The sequence below is a fragment of the Ips typographus genome, linkage group LG1 (genome assembly GCF_016097725.1).
Source record: "Ips typographus isolate SLU linkage group LG1, UJ_Ityp_2.0, whole genome shotgun sequence".
In the NCBI taxonomy this organism is placed as follows: Eukaryota; Metazoa; Arthropoda; class Insecta; order Coleoptera; family Curculionidae; genus Ips; species Ips typographus.
Window position 1 is genome coordinate 21,343,960 of NC_138422.1, and position 26,296 is coordinate 21,370,255.

The window sequence follows — 26,296 nt, forward strand, 5'->3', positions numbered from 1 at the left end:
TCACAATTTCTCCCTTTACCTAAAGTATATTTTCGAAGTAAATGTTCAAAATATCCTTCAATATTCTCTTGACAGTATACAATATATTGGAACCATATCTTGGAACTTTCTTAAAATATTTTTTATAGAGGTGTGGTAAAACTAAAACTGACTATTGGAAAAAGGGCAAAACAAAGAAAATACCAACTGATAAGTGGATTATTATTTATTTAGGACTTGGGTCTGTTTTAGTAAGGCTTAATAAATTGTAAATTTTGCTTTTGTTATTTATTTACGTTTTTTCAGAACAATTTTAATTTGACTAATGATCTCTTAGTCGCAATACAAGATCCTAATTGACACTTTGGCTAGAACTTAATTAATGTTATTGATGATACTTATGTTACCATAAAATATTCTGCATTTATAAGTTGGATATACTGGACCATTTTAAATTCAAACTAAAACCCTGGGAATATATTAACATTATTTTTACTGCTCATAAATTTACTTATAATAGGTTTACCTACTTTTTCCTTAAAAATCTACAAGTAGGCACGACATTGACTAATGGGCCTACAATCCCCTCCAGATCGAAAGTAGCGATAAGCCTAATTAAACCTTAAAAATGTGTAATTTCTCCTAATCTCGCAATCGACTCGTTTCTAAATATAATAGCTTAATTTCGGGGTTAACCCGACATTTCATTAAACCCACACACATCATTGTTTTTGTGTAATTGACCCAGACAAATAAATTTTACGGCAATTACTGGTCACTTGTTGTATTTTACGTTCAAGTTTTCGATGCTGGCTGTGATCCAAGGGAGGTAATAGGGAACGTTGATGTAGACTCCGTAAACACCAGGTTGACCGCAGTTTTTCCCCCATAAAACTAAACCAGCTACTGTGAGTTTTCCTTCTGGGTTTGGGCAAACTAAGGGTGATCCACCATCTTGCTGTAAAAATCAATTATTATAAAAAGGATAATTTTGAGAGTTTGTATGAGGAAAATTGTGTTAAAAAACTGTTTTTATTGGTAGTTCCATTGGACCACGGCTCATAAGCCCGGATAACTTTCATATTTCAGTTGATTGGTAGTTTTTATGATGTCAAAGTAATTTAGCTTTTTTGATTATTAAAAAAGGAAACTAATGTCTGTCTCATTGAATTCAAATATCAAATAGGCGATAAAGGTCTTTATTAACTATTTTACACTCTTTTTTAATTTTTTTTGTTAATTTCGAGGTTTCACAGTCTTAGTATCGTGTCTAAAATTTAAGGTTGTATATTGTGTAAAATAGCCTAAGCAATGTAAACTATTATCCAATATGCTTTTCATTACAAGTAAAAATTGCCCAGCAGAGATCAACAATATGTATGATGAAACTTATTGAGTAGTGCGTAGTGAACATCCGGCTAAACTAATCTCATAAGCGAAACCGGTGCTTATTGATGACTAACTATGGATTTTTAATGTTTTGACATATATTTGACAATAATAAACTTTCTTGGCACACATTTAAAGCATTTTTCGAATATAGTTTATATAGCAGACTTTAGTTATTTTTAAACGTAGAATACTCGGTTTTAGTTTGTATATGAAACACCCTGATATCTAACCTTCTTGGTAAATTAACTACAACTAACTGTGGAGTTACTTTCCATAATTAACATAAGATGGCCAATTGTTGTGTTAACTTTTAACTTTTCGGGTATACTAACATCAGGATCGTAAACCATGCTTTGTTGACAGAATTTGTTACGTCCTAGTCCTTAAACTCAGAATATTCTTCGCTTTATATCAAAAATTAATCAAAATTACCTGACATTGCTGCCAAAGTGTAGAAAAAAGTTAGGTACACATTTTTACCAATTTTATCATCATTCGTCTTTGACAAATGCTTTAGAACTTCGTTTTAATTTGCCAAAAACCTGTAAAATTTTTAATATTTGCAGGAAAGGTTCATTGTTTCTCAAGGATCAAATATTTATAAAAATTTTAAATTTTGGAAGTAAGATAAATTCGATACGTGCTATATTTTAAAAATAGTTTCATCTTTCTGTCACTTCCGGTTTAACCGAAAGTAGATGTCAACTTGCTTATTTTAATTGGAACACCCTGTATATTATTGTATTTTTGAATAGTCTTATCGATTTCAAATATTTTTAATGTATCATAACCTATAGCTATTTTTCTACGGTTTTCGAGATATTGACGAAAAATAACTGAAATGAGTGTCATACCTCCTAATTTGAATAAGATAGAGCAAAACGACTTGTATGTTTTTATTTTAACTTTTTGAGATCTACTGCGTGGTCATATAGAATATTTGACAGGTGTCAATTTTTTTACTAATAGAAAACTTTTGACACCTGACACAATTAAAAATATTACCATATGATAGATCTCAAAAAGTTAAGATAATATGCAAGCCGTTTTGCTCTATTTCATTCTGGTTGGGAATTACGACACTTGAAAACTTGAAAGTCTTATTTTTCAAACGTAAATATCTCGAAAACCGTTGTAGATAGTTATAGGTTATGATACATGAAAAATATGTCCTCGCATAATGGACAGGACAAGATTTTTTTTCAGAGTGAAAAGCTTCAGGTATAAATGTACAATTCATAGCTCAATTTACTTAAAAACTGTTTTTCAAAACACAAGAAGGTTAATTGATATAATCTTTTAGTCACAGAAAGGTTAATTGATATAATCTTTTAGTTCTACTAATAATATTAACACTGAAAACCTAGCTTAATGCCAGAATTACATTTGTGAAGTCACAGTCTGAACTACACTTAACTTAAGTTAGACTTAAAGTACGATGGTGCAAATGGGGGTTAATCTATCAGGAAATTTTGAGGCGTTTTTCGAATCGTGGGGTATCGTCACTAGGGCTTTCAAAGATCATCTCTATTTTCTATTTGACATCTAGTGTTATCTGTCCTTCTACTGTAAGAATAGCAGATATTGGAGAACGTTGTATACAACTTCCAGTGTTTTTTTAAATAAGGTTTTCAATAGAGTGGTAGAATTGTTACCGTGCATGCATCTTTGAGTGCTTCACCTCCAGCGCAAATTTCTCCCACTTGGTCCAAATAAACATCTACAAAATCCCCAAGTAAGTGAGGCTGAGAAAACGACTCTTTACATTCGTCTGGGTCTGCTACAGTGACTGTAACTTGTTTTGGGGGGTAAGTAGGGGCATCAAAGGCTGTAAACGAGGATTGACCCCAGCCAGCCACTGTGCACCTACAATTCCATTATTTTACTTAAATCAACCCACTTTAGCTATGAATTTACCTAATTCCAGTAAAATTGTCGTTATTATCAGGAAGACAAATGGTGTTAATAGTGTCCTGCACTCCTAACACTACTGGATTAGCCAGTCTAAGAATGGCAACGTCATTTAGTAAAGTGTCTTTAACGTATGCCTCGTGTATTAACACTTCTTTAACTGAGGTGCTTTGTGCGTCATCCAGGTCTGTTGGATCCCAAACTCCCATGTAGACTGTCAAGTCTTCGGGGGTATCTTGGTTACCCTCCACTTTATGTGCCGCTGTGAGAACGTGGTAGGAATCCAATAGGGCGCCACTTCCTGAAAATTGATGAGTTTGGTTCCTGAGATACACCTGCCATGGGTTCTCTCCTTTTTTAGTACTGCTGTCCCTTGAAATAGCTATTTCTATTAGTCTTTCTCCGCATGGCGTTTCAATGCCATAACAGGGATAAAACCCCGAAGGGCAGTTGTCGTCCTGTAATTCTTCAGTTAGTCTCCATTTTCTGAAGAAAGTTTGATTTACCGGTGTGACGATTCGGGGATTAATTGAATTTTGCTCCCCATAATTCACTGTGGGACACTTCCTAATATCCTCCAAACAAATATAGTGTCTACCATTAGTTGAGGTACCAGTGGTTACAGCTTGGACTACATTAAGTGAGGTGTTGCAAATTACAAAAACGGTGAAATTTAAAATACGCGACATGCTCAAACCGGCACTAAAATGTAGTTTCTGTTTTATACTTGCATTTTTGCCGTTGATTATGTGCGTGCAAATATCAAATTATCTGCATCAGCTGTCGTGTTAGTCAGACCTCACTATTTAGGTTGATGTTGCAAGTAAATTATATGTTACACTGTGTGTTTTGATTGTTAAAATATGCAGAGTGTCGTTTGAAATTTATGAAAAACCTTGCAGGTTATTTCTTGTCAATGGTCAATTATCAGGAATTAGTAATTAGAGACGACAGGTTGAATACATGATTTTAGATGGGTTAATAAATTTGCGTTAGCCAACTCGGTCAAAGGTGATACTATAAAAAGTAGAGATTTTTATACATTTCCGTACGTTTTTAGCTTAAATGTTTAACGAACAACACAAATTTTAACAAACTGAAGTTACCGAAAAAACCAGAGTTTGAAAAAGCAATTTCTCTTACTGCACGGCTGACTAAACTTGCTCTTCAACAGATTTTTGATGATTTCGGACTTTCATATCAAATCAAAGTGAAATTGGAGGCTTTTGTTACAGTTAAGTAGCATTTAATACGACTTTTAATAAAATGTATTATCAGTAATATATTTTTCTAAAATTACCATCAAGCTTGTCTACCACGGTTCTATATACAGTGCGTTTTTTTTAACGCGCAACATAGGATTTTACGTGTTAAATTTTTAAGCCCATGTTAGACCATTTTATTTTGGAACTGCAAGTCTATAACTTGACGGGTGTGTCTTTAGTACCCTGAAGCTTAAGTAAGTCTACCAATTTGGTCTAAAAAGTGATTAAAAACTGGAAAAAAATCATTTTTTTTCGAAAAGATTTTATCGTTCCATACTCCCTGTATGCATTGTTGTTCCTTGTTGTTTTTATACTGGCAGGTCAGGTAGCAGATAAGGTGACATATTTTGACTGCATCACGACCCGACATCTTTTGAACGTCAAAAGGGCATTTTATGATTGTTTGGAATACTGTTTGGCTTCAAACGGAGGTCACTTTGAACCATTCACTTATAAAAATACTTCTTTTGTTCTTAACTTTCTTGATATAAAGTTAATGATCACCCTGTTTTAACTTTCTACGCCAAATTTTACCTGCTACCTGCCGTGCCAGTATCAAAAACAACAAAGAACAACAATGCATACAGGGAGTATGAAACGATAAAACCTTTTCGAAAAAAGATGATTTTTTGCACTTTTTAACACTTTTTAGGCCGAATTGGTAAACTTACTTAAGCTTCAGGGTACGAAATAGCCACCCGTCAAGTTTTATACTTGTAGTTCCAAAATAACATGGTCTAACATGGGCTTAAAAATTTAACACGTGAAATCCTATGTTGCGCGTTAAAAAAAACGCACTGTATGTTACTTGACTGTTTTATCACCTAAGTTATTCAGGTTATTTGTGTACAGGGTAATTCAAATTCGACCCTCACCATTGGGATGTCAGAAACCCATACAAGAAAGTTTAAATTGGGGCAAAGTTGCGCAATTTAAAGCTCAACCAAATGCAGTTTTAAAAATTTTGATTTGCCGAGTGCTTCCGAAGATATCCGAAAAAAACTGAAAATTTTGATTTTTTGTTTTTATTTATTTCTTACTTTATTTGTAGAGATATCCCAAAACCGAAAAACATTTTCATTGCCACTTTTTATCAGCTATACGATGACGGCCTATTTGCAGTCATCATCAACTTTCTTTTTTGTTATGGACGCCATATTGGATTTTTACACGACCAAATACAGCATTTTATTTTGAATTCAGAGTGATGTATGACAACTTATGATTTGCTTTATAAATGACAAATTAATTCAAGAAAATTTATTTTGGCTTAATAATGCCCTAATGTTTTGTGCCTTAATAAGGCAAAAATGCCCTAATTTTAAAGTCAATGACAAAATGGTGGCAGTCACAGCAAAACGGACACCAGATTCATGTTCTCCATGCCAAAATTAGTTAAAATGGCCCCTGACAAGTCATCACGTATAAAAGGGAGAGTGTTATAGCCGGTTTCATAGCGTCCTGCGCCTTCCGGTTCCTAGTCTCCAGCCTATTCTGTCTTCCCAGTCCCCTGGTTGCAGGTTTCGTTCCGACATAGCTTTTTCTCTTCCGCCGGTCCATGTTGCCCTGGGTCTTCCTCTTTTCCTCTTTTCTGTCGGCGTCCATTTGAGGATCTGCTTAGGTATTCTAGTATCTTCCATCCTCTCCACATGTCCATACCATATTAGTTGTCTACGTTGGATCTCTTCTACTATAGTTGTCTCTACCTTCATAACTTCCCTAATTTTGTCATTCGTTATTTTTTCCAATCTCGACCTTTCTGCTGATCTACGCCAAAAGTCTATTTCCAAAGACAGTAGCCGGCGCTCTAAATTTGTTGTTAATTGCCAGGTTTCACAGTCGTGCAGCACTATACTTTTGAATATTGAGTGGTATAAGGTTTCTCTGTACGACCTCCGTTATCAATTTTTGTCCCCAGGTATGTATATTCAGTACAGCAGCTTATCGTTTCGTTTTCTTGTGGGTGGGTGAAGGTCATCTCTGTCGTCTCCAATACATGGATATTTGGTTTTGGAACGGTTTACCGACAGCCCCCATTCTTCGTACTTTTTTAATAGCTTTCTTGTCATATACTCTATATTCTATATTCTTGTCAAGTCCTCTTTGTCTTGTGCGATAACAACCTGATCATCTGCAAAGTGCAGGGTGTATCAGGTTCTGTCATCACTTATTTGTATGCCCATCCCACTACATGATCTTCTCCATCGCCTTAAAGCTTCGTTCAAATAGATTTTAAATAGTGTGAGAGGGAGACAACAGCCCTGCCTTAAGCCCTTCGTAACTGGAAAGCTGTCTGAGAGTTTGTTTTTCAATTTGATCTTAGATGTAGAATGGTCGTTTAGTTGTCTGACCGCAGCTATTAACGTGACATTAATTCGGGACCTCTCTAGTACTTGCCATAGTTTTTGTACGGGTACGGTGTCTGTGTATGCTTTTGTAAGATAGACAAACAGAAGATACGTCTCTCTGTTCCTGGCGACTTTCTGTTCATTTAGTTGGACAAAGCTAAATATGTGGTCCAGAGAAGAGCGGCCGGCTCGAAAACCAGCTTGTTCTTCAATTTCCAGAGGACTGTACTCTTCCTCTATAAAGTTTCTAAGGAGAAATAATGTGACTTCTTCTATCTTAAAACTAGTTGTATTAAAATGTTGTCATTATATTTTGTATTTTTTTTTCAAATAGTGGTAAATTGTTTGTATTGAATGTGTAATTCAGATGTATAGATTTTTTTTAAATATTTTGGTTGATTTTTTATCTAAATCGTTCAGGTCTCGATCTAGGTCGCTCAGGAGTCGGTTTTTCTTAGTTGCGTGATTGACTTTCAATAGATACAATTGATTGTGAATTGATTAACAATTGAGTCTATGTTCTTCATCGGAATGAAATATAGGTCTGGTGTTTACTGCTTTTGTATCCAGTTTCTTCTGAAACAATCTAAATTTTATAGTTTATTGTACTTTTTTCTTCTTAGTCCTTCAAACAGCAGTTGGATTTGAATAATAATTATGACTTCTTCTATAAAGTGTTGTTCTCTTGCAGCTTTGCTTAAACATCTCTGCAAGACTAAATAGCTTTAATCTCTTGATACTCAATTAACTATCACATCGATTATAATCCTCATACACACACACGAGCACCCTAAAATCCAATCTTGGCAAGCAATTTGCGAATTTTTCAGTCACTTTCGATTTTTTAATTAAATGCCGATAAAAGCTCCGCAAAATTAAACGTATTGTCAAACGGGAATTCAATTATGTCGGCGATTTTCAACGGTTATACAAGTCGCCCGCGAGGCGCATTTTCAATCTCACTTTTACGGCATTGAGCGAGACCTACGCGAAACTTTAGGCCCATTCTTCGCCACATCGAGAGTTAGAGAGTAGACAATGAAACGATGGAAAAAGTACGAAGTTAGGTGGCTTTCAATTTCCGTCGGGACACTTTTTTCCATCGCTCGTCGAGCAATCAACGCGGGTTTTACGACCTTTTGAACGTGTTAACAGCATTTGTTCAGTCACTGACTGGTTGAACAATCGAAACTTAAAAGATTAAAAACGAATTAGAGTTGTTTTGGTATCTAACAAAACCAATTTGCTGGGTAGTCATTTTCAATACGTCACGGTTCGGATTACATAAGAATGATGGATTAAATCAACACTTAAGCTATACTAAATTACTTTAAATGAGATTAAGTAAAACCCCTTAGCAAGATTCAAATTTCAGGGTATTAACTGCCACAAATTCTTGTGTAAGTATACAGGGTGCCCCATAAGTAATAGTAAATAATTAAATGGCGTATTTGTGGGGTCAAAATAACACGATTAACACGACCTTAGACGAAAAGTTAACAGAAACTGAAATACAGGGGATCAAAGATATTTTTTCAAAATGCACTTTTCCAAATAACTCGCAATCTACTTGGATTTTTTTTGTTAAAATTAGATATTCGGAGGTTTTCAATGGTGCCAAATTTGATTATCAGTTCAAAGCCAGTTTATAAAATGGCTCTAATTTTTTTCTGGTAAAGCAAAATGAAACCTAAAATCCGAATATCTGTTATCCAATGTTTTCTTACCAAAAAGGGTATAGGTAGTTGTTATTTCTAAGATCGATGGTTTTCGAGATATTTGCAATAATATTATTCGGTGCCATACATGATTGCAATTTCTTATCTTCTTGGAGAATGAAGACTCATTTCTCATTGCAAGTGAGAAATTACTTGAGATTTTTCGATTAGTTGAATTGCTGGAGGAAGCCAAATTTCATGACCTGCACGAAGTTTGAATTTTAATCCTCTAGATTTTTGTGTATGAAGCATTTTGCCACTGAAGAAATGATAGATAACCGAGGCAATCTATTAATTGAAACTCAAAATGCTGTTGAGACCTTTTGGAACAATAATAGGGAGTATTTTCAACCAAAATTTTCTTAAATTTTTTCATAAATGCATTGATCCGAATACTTTGATGGCAAATATCTCTAAAACCGGTGATTTTAGAGATTCTACCTAGTTATACCTTTTTTGGTTGAAAGATATTGGGAAACAGATATTCGGGCTTCAGTTGTCACTTGGGTTTACCAGACAAAACTTATGTCGATTTTAAAGCGAATTATTTGCTGCAGGTGGATTTCTCTTTCTTAAAACAGTGTTGATAATTAAATTTGTTATCTTTAAAATTTCCTGATTATCTAAATTTATCAAAAAACTCATGTTTCGCCTGAGTTATTTAAAAAATATCTTTAACACCTTGTATTTCTGCTTTTGTTGACATTTTGTCTGAGGTAAGTTATTATAAACTGAATTATTTTGGTCGCATAAATCTGCCATTAAATTATTTACCATTAAACTAATGAAACAATTTGGAAGTTAAAAACTCAATAAAAGTGTTTTAAATTAATTTTTAAAAATTTGATCTGTTGAACGGTAACATTTCAGTGGATTTCTGTGTATGCTGATTACTGATTACAATAACCTAACCCACAGAGTTTAGCTCTAATCTTGAAATTCTAATGTAGGACAAAATAAATCAGGTAGGTATCTTGTTCAATAAAAAAAAAACATAAAAAAAATATTTTGCCCTTAGAAAACGTCTAATATTTACTTAGAATGTGGTTTGATGATGCCTATTTTTACAATTTGGGCGCTTTAAGGTTAGTATTTTGCTTGGTGTAACTATCAATTTTACCAGTAAGTTTCATTACACCGGTAATTTGTTTCAAGCTACTTTGACCTTAAATGAGAATAATTTCGTTTTTACCAATAATTTTCGTTCAAACACTTTGATTTTGTAAGGTTGCATTTCGCTTGCTTCAATTTGCATGGCTAACACTAAATTATATTATGTCTGTATTTTGTTTTTAGCTTAGAAGTGACACTTTTCAAAACTGATTAGAGTGACAAAACGTTTTACTTTATGTAACTAGTTATGAAAAGTTCATTTCATCATTCCGTTTTTATGCATTTCCGTAGAAACATATGGGCGACATCCATCATAACATGTCGTTGTCACAGTTTATACAAGGTGTTATGAAAGTGAATATTTGTGTTAAATCACTTTAAAAGATGGTTTTTACCGCTTTTTGGTCAAAATTAGAAAAAATTATGTATGCAACACGTTTTGAAAATGTCTTATTGTGTAACTCATTCAAATTGTAGGACCTCGCTGCGCTCGCCCTACAAATTCGTTACACAAAATCGAACTTTTCGTAATTGGTTACATAAATAGCTATTTTATAACTCTTTGTGTTCGATTTAAAAAAAAAAACGGTTTGTTAGAAAGTTTTTTGACATTTGTCATTTTAACAATATTTCCAAAGTCAAAGCAAATTTGGCTACACTGTATCGAGATTTTAACTTACCAAACTTGTAACTTTTTAAATTGTGGCTCATAGTAATTGGACCATTCTGTATATGTTTTTTACAGGGTGTTTCGTAAATAATGAAATCAATTTATTCTTAGAGTTTCTTAACTTGAAAAAAAAATAAATATGTGTGTCTGAAAATGCTGCGTGACAAGAATATAGGGTGTTGAAGTTTAACGTGTATTTATGATGTTTGTAAATAATGTTGATACTTTACCACAGATTGAAATTTAGGGCTATTTTGACAGGCAATATCAATAGCCTGAGCAAAAAATATACCACTGAATTACAACAGTTGCTCAAAGTAGCACCTAATTCACAAAAAAATATGTTTAGCTTTTAAGTTGATTTAAGATGAGATCTTTGATTGATAATCTTAAAATATCCAAATGTTTAGAGAGGGCCAAATTAATCCGATATAAAAAAAACAACCAAATATTAGCTATAAATTTAAAAATGGTGGAAAAAGAGGTAATCTTCATATTTTGGTGTAGGTATTTAAAGACACTCTCAACAGCAGAAATATTTTTTGTTTATTAAAGTTCATATAAAATATGCTTAATTTGAAGATCAACATTTAATTATTTTAGTTTAATAATCTTTTGCATATCATTTACTAAATACTTATTGTAAATTATGTTTTCAAGATATCATAAGTTGATTTAGGGTATGATCTTTGGACATACTTTCCGACATATACAAGTGTTTTCCTGTTTAAATAAAATTTTGATCATGGTAGCAATACAAAAATATTCCTTTCAATACAATAAACGAAAAACAATACAGAAAAGACGTTTTCGACCAGTTAAACTTCTTCAACAATCCTAAATTTAGAAACAGTGCCTGCGTAGCTGATCCGATTGAAAGAAACACGATCGTTCGTCATTAATCAAGGGGCTTGATTGCGGCCGCCGACGATTGTAAATATTTTCACGGGCCGCCCTAATCGTGTAGTACCGTCCCGAGACAGCCTTGATTTTTGTATAAGGGGGGCCCGGCTGTCCTTAAATGTCGAAGTGTAGGAATTTTTACCTACAAGACCGCATTACTTGCTAAAAATTATAATTCCACGCATATTCCCTTTCTAATCAAGCTAAACCTGTGTAGACTGAGACTAAGATGAGTCTAAGGAGAATTTGCTTATAACATGCGGGAAGTTTAATTTACATAATTGAACAGTCTGGTCGAGAATGATTAAGTGAGTTTTGAAAAAAAAGCTTAATAACGACAGTTTAGTGTGACGTTAAAAAGCTAAAGCTGTTTACAGCTCAAGTTTAATAATAAGTGAAGACTAGAATATAATCTCTAACGTAACCTATTTGAAAATCCGCTGTCTTAATAGAAGTAAATATGTTCAAAAATAAATTGTTTTATTTTATAAAGGGACATGTTTAGTTAGTTTACAATTGGTAATAGTTATTTATACAACAAGTGATTCAAACCATTTTTTATTCACGAAAAGAACAACTAGGCCCACGAGCGTAGCGAGTGTCCTATGTTCTTGGAGTGAATAAATAGGTTTGAATCACGTGTTTTATACAATATTTTATTAAATTTATAATGAAATTTTAACACTGTTATTAAAAAAATGATTAAGGTGCTGGTAGCCTAATATATTTCTGTTATTTGCTGTCTTGGTTTCACGAATAAAAACAATATAATCTGAGATCTGAGTTAACGTCTTTAAAAGAGTTTCATGTTTATCTATTAAAGCTTACTTTTCTAAGAAGTACATAAAATAACTTAATCTTACTTACTTCCGTATCATGTTATCGTCGTCATTCCATAAATGATCAATTTCTGAAGTTATACGCAACTTTTTCAGTATTGATTTTCATAAAAATATTTTTGATTTTTTTATGTCTCCTTCTAAAAATCATTTGTTCAACTATTTCAGGCCATCCAGAACAATTCTAAAATTATCTAAATTTCTACTTACATTTTAAAGCTAAACTTTCATATCTTGTATCTCAAAAGCAAAGCCTTTAGCTAAAAGGACATGTTGTTTATACAGGGTGATTCAGGGGTGATGGTATATTAGAAGTATCTAGAGAACGACTCAATATTTTTCGCTGAAATTTGGAGTGTAGGCTAGGTTGGGTTCAAACTCCTTTTCAAAAATATTAATTAAATTCTCAAGTCCTGAAAGATTTTCTTATGTGACCTTTTGTCCTCTGTTGGTCCTCTGAATACTATATCGTTGAAAAGCCCAGAGTCTGAAAATGATTAAACCTACAGGTTGGTCAATATTTACCTTTAAGTCCGTTTTTTTGAATGGAACTACCAATGTATTATGGTTTGTAATAAAAGAACATTAAATTTAGAACAATTCTAGGAATACTGTTCCTATACCTAACAAACCGTTTCTGACTTATCAACAGTTTTTCCTTAAAGGGCGCATACAATCGTAATCCATACTAATCTGAATACGGACACCTGCTTGTGCTTAATGACTAGTTATCGATTCCATAACTATAACATGTTTTGACATATATGTGTCAAATTCAACACTGGTTCAAATTTAGCTTTACTAGCTATACCTTGCTTTACTATCTTTGTTTACTTCTTTTTTTACTTAAAATCAATAATAAAATTGCAAAAAGGGGTGCTAAAAATTCAATCAAACACCCTGTTCTTTATTTAACAGAAATATGAAAGTGAGTATCAATTCAAAGACGAGTATATTAATATTATGTCGCAATTGTTCTGCTCAAACACATAACTCCCGTTTTATCGATATGAAATCATTGTAAACACAGTTTTACGTTGTGTTGTCAAAATCGAATCGACTTTAAGAATGTAGGCGTAGGAACAAAACAATGTGTAGAAGCAATGCGCGTCTCCTCTTCGATCCCATTTTTTTGACATATTTTTAATAGTGGTCGTGCAAATTTCGGTGTTTACGCGTGTTACACCAAATTTGAGTGATATTTCGCCGTTTTTTAAGTGTTTTGCACATGGCAACGGACAATTTAAGTTTCACGTGTGGTAGCCGATATCAGTATTGCCATTTTGACGGTTTCAGCGTGGTTATTAAGGTCAGTTTTCCCTTAATTTGGTTGGGTTTCAATATGATGTGTTTTCCAACATTACAACGTATAAAAACGTTATCAAATAATAAATAAAGACCTTTTATTTTATACAATGCAGATAATTAAAAAAATTTCATAATTTTAGGAGTTTTTGTCCTTAAATTCAAACTTTCACTTGCAATACAGTGTCACTACTGTCATACATGCGTGACCAATTTGTCTCTTCCTGTAGGTCACTTCATTATTTTGTCACTGTTTTAACATAATGACTTTATGATTATAGAGGAACACCCTCTAGTTTACTTGCTTAGGACTGGTACTTTCATTCCCGAATAAATTTATTCTTAAGATAACTTCTATAGAACTGACAGAATTGACTATTAGTACCGTCTGATTTTACGGTTTCTATAGAAATAATCTTTGGAATTGTTTATTCTGAAGTGAAAGTACTTCATTCTAAATTGGACTGATTATCGGTTTTCCCAGTATACAGAGTGTTTTAGATACAAGATTATTTATATTTATTGGATGTACACGTTATTAAGTAGTGCATAAAAAAGCTCCAACCATCTATAAAACAACCCTACCTTTAATTAGCAATAAATGAAACAGTATATTGTACCTGTTGGTTAATTAAGAGAGGATGACGGCTGTATCCAAATTCAGATACCTGGAAAGCTGGATTAGCTGGATAACCGAAGATCTAAACCCGGATTTGGAAGTTTAAAAGCCGCCTAACTCGGGCATATTTTGCGCAATGTAAATTTTACCTATTACCAATTTCTGAAGCTAGTAACACTACGTTACAAAATTTGAGTCATGTTTGGTCCCATCAACAAAACGTGTTTTTTTTTTTGGTTTTTTCGGTACCAAATAGTGGAAAACGGCCATTGAGAGTTCTTGGGAAATTGGCATTAGCTCAAGAAAATCGGAAAATTGCACTTTTTGAGTTTTTGCCAAAATTTGCCCAAATATTTTAGCAGTGAGCAGAAATTTTCGGTGTTTTTGTCAATGTGAGATTCTAGGATGGTCAGGGGATTTTGATCGCGCCTGGATAAAAGAACGAAGGAATGTGCGTATTAAATAGAAAAGAGATGCCCGACACCAATGGGCTTGGCTAAAATATCAAAAACTAACGTAAATTTAGGTAAAAACATGAACTTGTACGACTTTTACCGATTTTGTAATTTTTTCTATAACAAAATGTTATTTTCAAGTTGCTGCAGTTAAAAATATTGCCAATAGACAGTGCAATTTCCTTGTAGATTTTACGTGTGCTGAGTGTTATTCCTTAACCTGTATTGTTTTTACTCTTGCAAAATTGACAAAATTGCAATTTGTTATAACAAAAATCGGAAAATCGATATAAATTGTATGTGAAAGTTTGTAGCTTACGATAGTTTTTGATATTTTAGCCAAGCCCATTGGTGTCGCGCTATTTTTTTCTATTTACTACGGACCTTTCTCCGTCCTTTTGACTGGGCTCGGTCAAAAAAATAGAATGATTAGGTTATCTTAAACAAATCCCGAAAAAAACGCTTACAATAGATAAAAATTGGTCTAAAACCGACTAATTTAAGTAGGTTATGGGTTAAACACCGAATATTTCGGCAAAAACTTAAAAAGTGCCATTTTCCGATTTTCCTGACCTTATTCCAATTTTCCGAGAGCTTCCAATAGCCGCTTTCTACTATTTGGGACCAAACACGACCCAAATTTTGTTATGTAGTGTAATGTAAGACAAGATAGAGGGTAAAAGAGGCTTATGCAGGAAAAAACATTCATGGCTCAAGAATATTAGAGATTGGACTGGCCTAGATACTCACACACTATTTAGAGCCGTTCAAGACCGAGATGAGTTTGCCAGGATTGTCGCCAACATCTATTGAATGGATATGGCACCGTAAGAAGAAGATTATTTTAATGAAATAATGGTTTTAATATCCTTAGCTTTAACAGTGGTTTATAACGGTTTATAATCATCTGATTTGCAATGTTGTTTTGAATTAAAATCTAGCACCTCCTAATAATATTTTTGAGTTTATTATTACAAAATTTTGTGTATTTTGCAAATAATATCAATAATAAAGAAGCTACCTATTAACAAAATACGGTTAGATAGTACGGTAAGATTTTGAAAAATTAAAGACAAATTTGCACTAGTTGGTTATTGTAATTACCGGAGATTGCAATTGAGTGAAAGATTACTTACTACAATTAGGGTATTACTTTAATCTAACTGTAATACAAACAAAAGGTGGGAACACCAACTGAATTTTAGGCATTTTTTGGACTTAAAATCTACAATCACTGATACTAAACTTCAGGGGAGGGCCTTAATAGCAGAAAAATGTCAGCTTGCGACCTTTTAGGAGTCCCAGTCACTTTACATTTTCGACAAATTACAACCTGTCCCATCGACAATGGCGGGCCTGAATGGATTTGAGGCGGTACCGATCGATGGCCCGAACATGGTTTTCACTTGTCGTACGTAATTGATTTTGGACTTATCAAGATGTACTTTGGATACGACCGTATTTTATATTGTTTAGTCAACTCCAAGCCCGGCATTAAATTCGCAAAGAAGACGTTCACTTCACGGCTTGTAATATTGGCTGCGAGGCCTTTCACTCGATTAAACTTTGACACCGCCGTTTATCGTTGTTCGACTGATGATTGCCAGATAGTTGTGAGGTCAATTAGGACCCGCAGGGCTGCATAGAAAATTCCTTTACACTCGCTGTAAGGAAGCGTCAAACAATACTGTTAAGAAGTCGAAACAAAACTCGAACGACATTGCCCAAGGTTGCTCTACATAACTAGACTACCCATCTAAATCAATAGTGACTCGGTAAGAATAGAATTTTGGGGTCAGCTTGTTAAGTAAAAGTTTAGGGGGGCGTGACCAAAGAGACGTCCTCTTTAGTGTAATTGAAAGTATGATCTTTTGTCGACGTTACTCAATAAATTCGTAATTCTATCGAACAATAGCCGAAAAGCCGTACCTTCGCCTGATATTATTTTTTTCTTTGTTGCGCTAACAAGATCAGGTGAGCGATGTTACGAAACTTTGATTTGATTCTCGTTAAATGAGTTATTGTTTCCTAGATCTTGAGATGACTTGAATATTAAGAGAAATTTTGGTCAATTGGCTATATTACGTGACATCTGTGTATGGTGTAATTACTTTTGCTTTACTTTTACTTCACTAATATAATTTGCTTTCAAAATAGGATACTACTAGTATATCTGACTAGCACAGGCTAAAAACGGGTTAAGCTTCTTAGCTGTTTCAGGAGCATTTGTAAGCTACTACTGTTTTGAAAGCTTTTGGAGTTTCCATGTTATTTTGGAAGCTTCTAAAATTTTTTTAAAATACTTCAGGAGCATTTAAAAAGTTAAAGGACAGAGCATTTTGAATGTTTTTACTATAAAACTTCTATAACTATAAGCGCAAAAAATCGCAAACCCATTAAAGCAGTTTTGCAATGCACCTTCACAATGTTGCAATTACATAAAAACGAAAAGTACACTTTCCAGGTGTTTTAGATATCTTTGGAAGTATTTGATTCATTTGGGAAGTAATAACATTTGGTCTAGCTTTAAATTGATTTAATTTGCCCCAATTTAATATTTTGTCTTCTAAATTTTCGAGATCTGGAAGGGTCGAATTTGAATGAGGCTTTTATGGTAGATGTGTAATTCTTTTGACAAATATTTTTTTCTACAAAAGGATTATCCAAAATATAACAAGATCCATGGGTTCCAGACACATTTTTAAGGTTATAATACCTTGAAATTTACACCTGCCAAACTTTACAATATGAGTCTAAACCCTACAAGTTAAGAGAGGATCATGCAGACTATTTTGGTTGTATCTCAATTTGGTTAAGAGTTATGACACTCCAAAATGTTAAAGTATAACATTTTTAACCGTCAATCTCTCGAGAACAGTTGAATATTTTTTTGAATAGTTTCTTTATATGGTGTGCTTCATGAAGAATACTTCTAGGATCGTCAAGCTCTTCATTTTTAAACAGAGAGAGCCGAATTGCTATGATCAGTATGGATAGAATGTGACAGAGCTGACTAGGCAGGCTTCCATAAAGTTCTGTATTTATTTCTCTTGATAACTTCCTTCCGTCGTTCCTTCTACCCTAACCTAACCTAACTTAACTTAGGGCCCCTGGAGTATTTCAAAAATGTAATTATATGGATGGTTTTATTTGAAAATCTATGGTTGGTACTTTGTTTTGCTTGATCCGGCAACACTGCGTAGTTGGAAATATTTTGGAAAGAGTTTTGACCGGACTTTAAATTTCAAAAGAGTATTGACGACAACAATAATATGGGGCAATTACAAAGCCATGTGGCGCTCTGTATAAACGACATTTCTGCCACTTGATTTTCATTTTTTAAGAGTTAAGCATCATCACATAAACTTTATGGTTATTGCAACGGTAAGGTATGTGTACTGCTAAATGTTAGGTACATTATAAATTAATGTACTGTTGGATTAATACTTGTATACTGTGGGATTAATAACTTAATAGTAGTGCAAAACCTATCTAGCTTTTAGCTTTTACTCTTAAGTTTTGCCAGCTTAATACAAGCAACCAATAAGGAGAGTCATTTGTTCATAACTGGTCAAAATTCGAAAATTTGAAAGATTGCTTTTTTGTATTTGTTTATGAATGTCTGTTTAGTTTGTACCTAATTATCTTTTTTGAAACAAATAGTCGAAGTCTAGACGATGGTTACGATTATTAGTATGACGTTTATGTTTTGTGTTTCTGAAATCCTAACCTGATTCCTATTTTCTAATTTTAATTTTGAGTTTATTGTGAATGATGTTATTTGTCTACTTCTTGCAGTGCACTATTACATACCATTAACAGTACAAATGCACTGCATGTTATGTGAATGTTACTTTATTTATATGTATTCCAAATCTGATGGTGAATATTTCCATCCTTCATGACGTTTAACAGTTTACATTGTTTTGCCAAAACAAATACTACAAAACAACCTAAAAGATGATAAAATTCTGAAACAATCGGAAATTGAGTCTTTTACCGCACTGGTATAATAGTAACTGTTTTCCCTTTACTAGTGCTGTAAACCAATTAATTGCTTTTTACATGAGAAAAAGATATAATTATTTCCAACACTTTGCTCAAAACTGTTCAATATTAATTGACAAGATTAACCAAGAAAATATTACAACATTTTCATATTCTGAATGCAGTTCATTAATAACAATCTTTCAAAATCTCTTACCTTTTCATATTTAACCTTAAAAACGTCTGCTTGCATCAGGGAGAGAAGCATCAAATTGAAGATCCACGTGAGCGTAATGACGTGGTATGCACACGAGGGGCTAGACAATCGGAGCTAATTAACAACTAATTAAGTAATTTGAATAGTTAAAACGGAAAAACGGGATCCTGCTTCTATGCAATTAAGGCTTGTTTTCGTGTTTCAAAACTGGAATCAATTAACTCGGCCGTTATTAAACGTGACAGCAAAAGAATCACCTCCGAAGCCCCGAACTGTGCAAACTCATTAAAGGTGGAAAAAAATCCGATAGTCTGTTGTAATAGCTTCTTATTATCTTCCAATTCTAATGGAAATAATTGCGACCTAATCATATTTGCTTAGGCAATAACAGAACATTTCATAAGCCCACTTTGCAGATTCCATGGCGCTTTCTCTCTCTCTAGTTAATTGATCCTTATCGAATTGTCGTTTGCATAATATCGAATTTATGCTAGTCAGTTAAGTTTAAATCTGGAAGTCTAGCTGGTCGTTAATGGTGTTCTAATATTCCCAGGCTAGAAGATTGAGTTCAAAGCCCCCCCACGTCGTTAGATTATTGTCGAAAAAGACCCTTTAGTAAGTTTAGATTTTAACTACATAAATACAGTCCTCCTGTCAGTTTTGGGTCATGCAATGCTGATTTAGGCGCCCACAGTTCCAGCAATTAACCACGAAAATTTCATTTTTAGGACAAATTAAACGTTGTGTTACTATAATGCGTGTCTGAGGACTTGCTGGAGGCAGAAACAATTCAATCCACCTGCAAAATGCGTGCCTCCGATCCTTGGATCGCCCACTATATTAGCCAGTTTACGATGTTACCATGTACAGGGGGCTCGTTGAAGACAGTTTTTTAGGGCCAGAACAGCTCAAGGTAGCAAAATGTGACCGCCCTGTACATACATGGATGTTTTAAGAGTCTCGTTTCCGAAATCGGATTTATCGACGGCAGAAGATACTTTATATGTCCCGGCGTCGACCACCGTTCTCTCGTTTTTACATTATTGAAGAGCCCACTGCCTGTTCTCTGAGATATTTACGACGCCGTACCCGCTTTGTTCGAGTACCTTGGGAAGGTTTTTCGGTTTTGGACACGCAAAGACCTTACAAAATCTGTGAAAAATCGTCGAGATTGCCGTTTAACGCACTATTCGATTTTGGTACATTGAGTAAACGCGGAAAAAGAAGTAAATAATACGAATTTGAAACTATTTAGAAAGCATGTAAATTGCGCCAAACAAAAACGACCGGCGACTGTTGCGAGATTTGATTAGTTATTTTCTTCGGGTCCGTTTTTCTGCCCGTTTATTATCACCGCGGGCATGCTTGGGAAGTTGTTTTTAATTATTAAGTTTTGCGTGTAATAATATGCTGCGTTACGCCATTGATGTTCTGCAAAAAGCCATCGTCCTGTTCCCAGGAACCAAAAACTATTCAATTAGATTCTTAGGTACTTTCTAAAGCGTAAATCCTTTCTCTTGTTAGTTTAGTATTTGTACTAGAAGCATTTTTTAGGAATACCATCAGCCTTGCGTATACCTTTCCAGATAGTACTATTATTACTTTAGGTATAGATAATTTCTGATGTCATTAAAATTTCATCTATAAAACGACGAGATAAGGAAAGCTTATTATACAGGGTGATTCCAAAGTTGCGGCCTTCCTTTACTTGCGAATAGGGCTTCAAAAAATAAGGTTTTTTTTTCGTTTGACGCTTTTTCGAAATATCAACAATAACGAAGATACAGGGTGTCAAAGTTTTACTGAAAAAACAAATAAAAATTGAAAGAGATTTCAGCCACCTTTGAATTTCAGCCACCTTTGAAGTTTTAATAATTTGACATTTTCAATTAAAACAGCATTTAATTTTAGGCACGCATTAAGACGGTTTTAAAAAACCTTATTTCTTGAAGCAGGTGAAACGAAAGCCTTAACTTTGGAATCACCCTGTATACTACCTCTATTTTGTTCTATCGCAACTTGGTTAGGAGTTATGACACTCCATAATGTAAAAATATAAAATTTTTATTCGTCAATATCTCGAGAACAGTTGAATAATATTTCTTTATAAGATGTGGTTCATAAAAAATACTTCTAGGATCGTCAAGGTATAGGATCGTTAACTGAACGAAAAAGTAAAGGCCGAAGACTTCAAAGAAGTTTTGAATACTATAATCTATTTTGAAGACGGCAGAACCAGTTGGGAAAAACAACAAAAAAGTGTGACCAGTGCAACCAAACTGGAAATAAGAGTAAAACGAGAAAAAGAGCATCAGAAATATTAGATGATGGAAAGGAATGGGCTTGGTTTAAACGCCAGAGGGTTGTTCAAGAAAATATCAAATTACAAGAGAAGCTTCAGACCCAATTCAAAAAGCATATTGAATAAAGAATTGGGAAATAGTAGACGAGACCAAACTAGTTAAAACATATGATATCTGTCAAACCGCAGACTTGCCAATAGAAGAACAATCACTGAAGGAAACAATAAAAGTACTTAAATAAGTGAAAAACTCAAAATTCAGTCAGATTCGGAGTACTTACTAGTAGTATACTTGCAGAGCTTCTTAATTATGAAGGAAAGAGAAAAGAAGTACAACAGCTCATCCTGCTCATATGGTATCAAGAACAAAAATCATAGTCCCTATTAAAAAAAAAAGAGAGAACAAAGTGCTCACATTATAAAGGGATTTTGTTAGTCCTATTAATTCATACAAATACGTACAAAGTTTGAGTCAACAACATTTGTCTAAGTCAACTAAACGGCAAGTAAATTACTTTCTGTTCAGTTTGCGTTTTTCCTCGTTTTTTAGCACTAGTAACGAGAAATTAATCATTCCCGCTTTCAAAAGGGTCGCTATAATCACTCAAAATTAGGCAAACAAAAATTTAACGAAAAAACGTTGTATTACAGTACAGATTTTACATACAATTTAAACGGAATTGTTTTTACACTGCTTTTACAATGATTTGCTAAGATATGCCATTTTAAAAACAATTAATGTAGTTTTTATCTGTATATTTTTTATTATGTAATTATTATGATCGTATTCCCTCTATAAGGAAAGGGGATACCATTGTGGTGTGTGAATAATTTTGAAACAAAATTTTACACGGAAAATTCATAGATTTGTGCTATGCTTGGAGACTGTACAAAAATGTAGCTACTCAATAGTCATAACGGATGTAATTTTTCGTTTATATAATTAATATTAACTGTTATTTTTATAAAATCGTGCAAAAAAGTGTGTTTTTTGCACTTACGTGTCGTTAAATTCGACCGTGCAAAAAAGATGTACTTTTTGCACTTGTTGTTATTTTGTTTTTATTTGTAATTATTTATGAAACAAAATAAATATTGATTTGAAAATAATTGTGCGTAAATAAGAAAGTTAATTTAAAAAACACCATATTATTTCCTGACCGGATCCTATACATTCCAGAGACTACAACAGTCAATTACGTGGGTAACCTTACCAATAAGATTAATTCTTAAAATGCTAAGAACCTAATTAAAAACAATAGTTTTGTCTATTATAGTATAGATGAATCAATAACTTTCAAAAATATAAATGTGTTGTGTAATTTTGACAAAAATGTAACAAATTTTCTGGTCACACAACAAAACAGGTGATAAAATACTTCATTGTGTAACTATTTACGCAATATCAACATATCAACAATTGAAGAGTGTCTAAATTTGTTTTTTTTTAGAAATAATGGCAATGTTTTGTAGGTGTGTAACGAAAAAAAAATGGAAAAAAATTACGTTACTCGTATCAGAAAGACGGATGACAATATAAAATAACCCTTTTAAAAAGCATAATTTGAAGTATCAAACGTTCCAAGTTATTAATAAGCTATAAGTTATACGTTTAATAAGTTTTATGAAATGCACATTAATTTAATACTTTATCTTGGAAATAGTATACAATGATTAGATCTACACAAATCCGTATTTGCTGTGTGCGATAAATGTTAGACCGACAGTCATAGTTTATTCTAAGCACGTTCATTACCATGCTAACATAATCTATTTTACTTGTTTCAGGTAAGGAAGTTGATCGCTAATTCTCGATAAGTGCCTGAAAAATACGACAATCACCAAGGGTAAGAAAATCACTCTTTCCATTACCGAGATAGCGAAACTGACCAGGCCGGGGGCTGACTAATGTTTCATTAATATCAGCGCCATTAATCAATTATTATTTACCGACCGAACTGCTAATGGTACTTGCTATTATAGATTTATCTTTAATAGTGCCCATACTTTATCTGGGAAACATGATACGATGCCCTATCATTGGTTTCGAATCGAATGGCTCTGCCGGTTTTACCTACACGAAAGAGGCGCTGCCTCCATTGTTTTAGGCCGCGGTGACGAGAAAGAGTACCGACGTACGTTTCCGGACATCAAACGCGGAACCCGGTAATTAGCAGGCATTTAAATTAAATATCGACCCTGTATCTTGATAGACGATCTAACTGACAACACACGTCGGATTGTTTACTAGATGATTGTCTAATTGTTGGAGAAACTAACGATATAGGTGGATGTTTTTTCCCACTTACCCACCACTTGTATAACGAGTGGGAACATATTGTATGAATGAAAACATGAAAACGTTGTCATAAATCAAAACCGTTTCCTGGTAACTTTTTGCATCTTGTAACAAAGTTAGGACAGGTTAATGGTTTGGAAATGGTAACAAAAAAGAAAAACAAAGATTGAAGTTATTTTCCTTAGTGCGGAAAGTCTAACTCTCTTGCAGCATGAGCGGTAAATAAACTTTTCGAGAACAAAATGCGGGGAAAGTGATGTAATAAACCACTGCCTTCTATACTAGAAAGCTTAAAATGTTTTTTTATGCGGATGCAGTAAGAAATGCATATATATTTTTGAGGAGAAAAAATCAAAGTAAGTATTCCTGATCCAAATAAATATAGATAGAGCCTTTTATTCTTAATCAAGTCCAATCAAAACAAGTTACTTAGAACATTTTTCCTAGAAACAAACTAATTTGAAAACTGCTCAGTCAAAGAGAATTTGTAAATCCTTGAAGCTAAGTAAGCAAAACTGGCAAATGAGCCTTATGTTGGTAACAAAATAACCATTCTTTTAAAATTATTAACAGTCAAATTTTTTGACAATTGACTTACCGGAGTATTATAGTTGTTTTGGTCGATTTTTAATAAGGTCAAACGTTAAAAAATAATAAAATGTGAAAAAATAACAAAATGTGACTTGACTTACTAAGCCAATTAGCGAGCCAATTTCTAAGGTCAAAACGTTGAAAACAGTTTTATGAAAATTGACTTACTGAACTATTTGCAGTCATTTTAACCAATTATCATCTTCATTCAAGAAATCCAAAACTGAACCACAAATTAAAATCATCAATGGTTAATTTATTATTACTTGCCAAGTTTCATGGTTTTCTTCAAAGTCCTAATTATTAATCATAGTGGAAGTTATGTTTGCTGACAGAATAATTTTCCCATCATAAATTACACTGTCACAGGACCGAAAACGCAAGCCTTCAAGCAAATTTAATTATCAATTATTGTACATATTATATGTTGTCGGAGACTTCCGTTTTAGCGGTGCGATGGTGCGATTTGTGGTGGGAAAATTGCTTTCCATAGAAACCTAACAATGCACCCCTAAAAATTAGTACTATAAGGAAAAAGAGCAATGAAGACTGTAATAAAAGGTGAAACAAGCAAATAATTGACCAGTGAGAGTTGTGATTTCCATTCCGCTCTAGGCCGTATTACTTCTAAATTCTTTCTTGGAAAGTAATCTTCTTTTAAGAAGGAGACTGAATGAAGTTTGTATAAAGAAGGAATAAAAACCATGCTTGAGAAAAATCTGAACTAAAGTCTATTCACAATATTTTTGGATTTATTTTTATTTGTGTATATTTTTGACAAAGATTTTTATTTACGGTTATAAGACAATTTTTTTGCTGTGTTGTCAAATAGTAACAAAAATTTAACTTTCTAATGAATTAAGTATGATAAACTCTACTTTTCTCTTGCAAAACTATAAAATCAAAATATGTAATTTGTTGTTATCATGAACAAAAAACTAGTACCTTTACGTCCTTATATCGTGTTAAATCAATAGTTGCAATAGTACCGTTTAAAAATCTATCTTTATATTGCAATGTAGGTGCCTGATTCCAAACTAGACACATGCACATTCTCTAAGAAGATACACTGGAATTCTTATAAATCTAAGCCTTTGCATGAATAAATAGTGAGAAGAATTCTTTACGAAGATGAAAAAAATTTTGAGGGTGTGACTTTTAGTATTTTACTAAAAAATGTCTCTCTTTTGAAAGATCTCTTCTCATTTTATTATAGAGGAAAAATTCTATGAAGATAGTAGATTCAAAAAGATCGTAAATGTACTCTACATTGTTGAACTAAAGTCGGAAAATGTGGAGTGGGAGTATTTAACGTTGAAATATGGAATAGAATCCGGAAAGTTAATAATTTTGGGATGGTTAGAGATCAAAATCGTAACCAGAATTATGAGGGTTTTATTAGTTTTCACATTTTTTGTGTCTTGACAAAATAAATCAGTCTTAAATACAGATTTGTTTACATTTTGCATTTGCCTTTTGCAACATTTGCGGAAATAGCAGCACAGTTGGATGTTTGTGTATGGTCGAGAACCCATTATAATATACGGTTTATAATACGGTTTAATAAATGTTAGTAATCAGCTACTTCAATTGAAAAATTACTATCTATTGATTTAAATGAGTAGAATAATATCTCTTCATAAAGATTCATAGTTTTATACTATCCACTCAAAGCATTTAAAGCAAATTGCAATATTTTGCGATCAGCATCAGAAGCAATTTAGGGCAGAAATGCTATTGTCAGCATGCATTATATTCACGACATCACTAATTATTAAAGAAACATACCGATTCAACTGCACAGCAAAGTCTCTGAGTATAGTAATGCCTCTGCCTCAAAAACAAAAGGCTTGACAAGTTCAAAAACTCCATGAAGATGCCAGCTTGTCGTCGAAGACAAAATAATACAATAAGAATTGAAATTAAAAATATCTCGGTATAGAACTATCGAGATATGGCGATATCGACACAGTGGTGAGACAACAAAGGCACTAAGAGTGGCTGGATGTCTGAATGATACTGTATGGAAAAAAGTCAAGAATATACAAAACCGTCATTAAACCCATAATGACCTGCACAGCAGAGACTCGACCGGACATCCGGTCACAGCAGTCCGGTTTTGAGCAGAAGGTGTGAATGGGATAAGCACATAAGTAGAATGGATGAGAAGAGAATAGTGAGATAGCTCGTGACAAATCACCACTGAGAACAAGAAGTACAGGAAGACCACGGAAAAGATGGAGCAACACTATGGTCATTGAAATAGAGAAGGAAGAAGTAGAAGCAGACTTATTAAAGAAGGTTATTGCAATTGAATTGTTTCCTGCTGTAGCAAATATTTTACCATCCGGCTTATCCTATCTTAAAATCATGGTGGTTTGAT

At 33.5% G+C, this 26,296-nt stretch overlaps 1 protein-coding gene across 3 annotated transcripts; it reads right to left on the reverse strand.

Moving 5' to 3' along the window:
* Positions 1-252: 252 nt before the first annotated feature.
* LOC145738285 (inactive CLIP domain-containing serine protease A3-like) lies at positions 253-4,104 on the reverse strand. 3 transcript variants are annotated; one of them, XM_081993111.1, is made up of 4 exons: positions 3,789-4,099; positions 3,289-3,740; positions 3,027-3,237; positions 253-937 (listed from the first exon to the last, which is right to left on the reverse strand). In XM_081993111.1, exons 1-4 carry the CDS (start codon positions 3,969-3,971, stop codon positions 755-757), a joined length of 1,029 nt encoding a protein of 342 aa, XP_081849237.1. In that variant the 5' UTR covers positions 3,972-4,099; the 3' UTR covers positions 253-754. The 3 variants fall into 3 exon arrangements, with proteins under 3 accessions (XP_081849237.1, XP_081849234.1, XP_081849241.1); XM_081993108.1 differs by having other exon boundaries at positions 3,289-4,102; XM_081993115.1 differs by lacking the exon at positions 253-937 and adding an exon at positions 962-2,937 and having other exon boundaries at positions 3,289-4,104.
* Between the last annotated feature and the right edge of the window lie 22,192 nt (positions 4,105-26,296).

What these genes read in the sequence shown, in the direction of transcription:
- LOC145738285 (XM_081993108.1), bottom strand. Translation starts at nt 3,971, where the DNA reads ATGTCGCGTATTTTAAATTTCACCGTTTTTGTAATTTGCAACACCTCA. An exon ending in GACAATTTTACTGGAATTAG is followed by an intron (nt 3,238 to 3,288) that starts GTAAATTCATAG and finishes ATGGAATTGTAG; the next exon opens with GTGCACAGTGGCTGGCTGGG. An exon ending in CACTCAAAGATGCATGCACG is followed by an intron (nt 938 to 3,026) that starts GTAACAATTCTA and finishes TGATTTTTACAG; the next exon opens with CAAGATGGTGGATCACCCTT.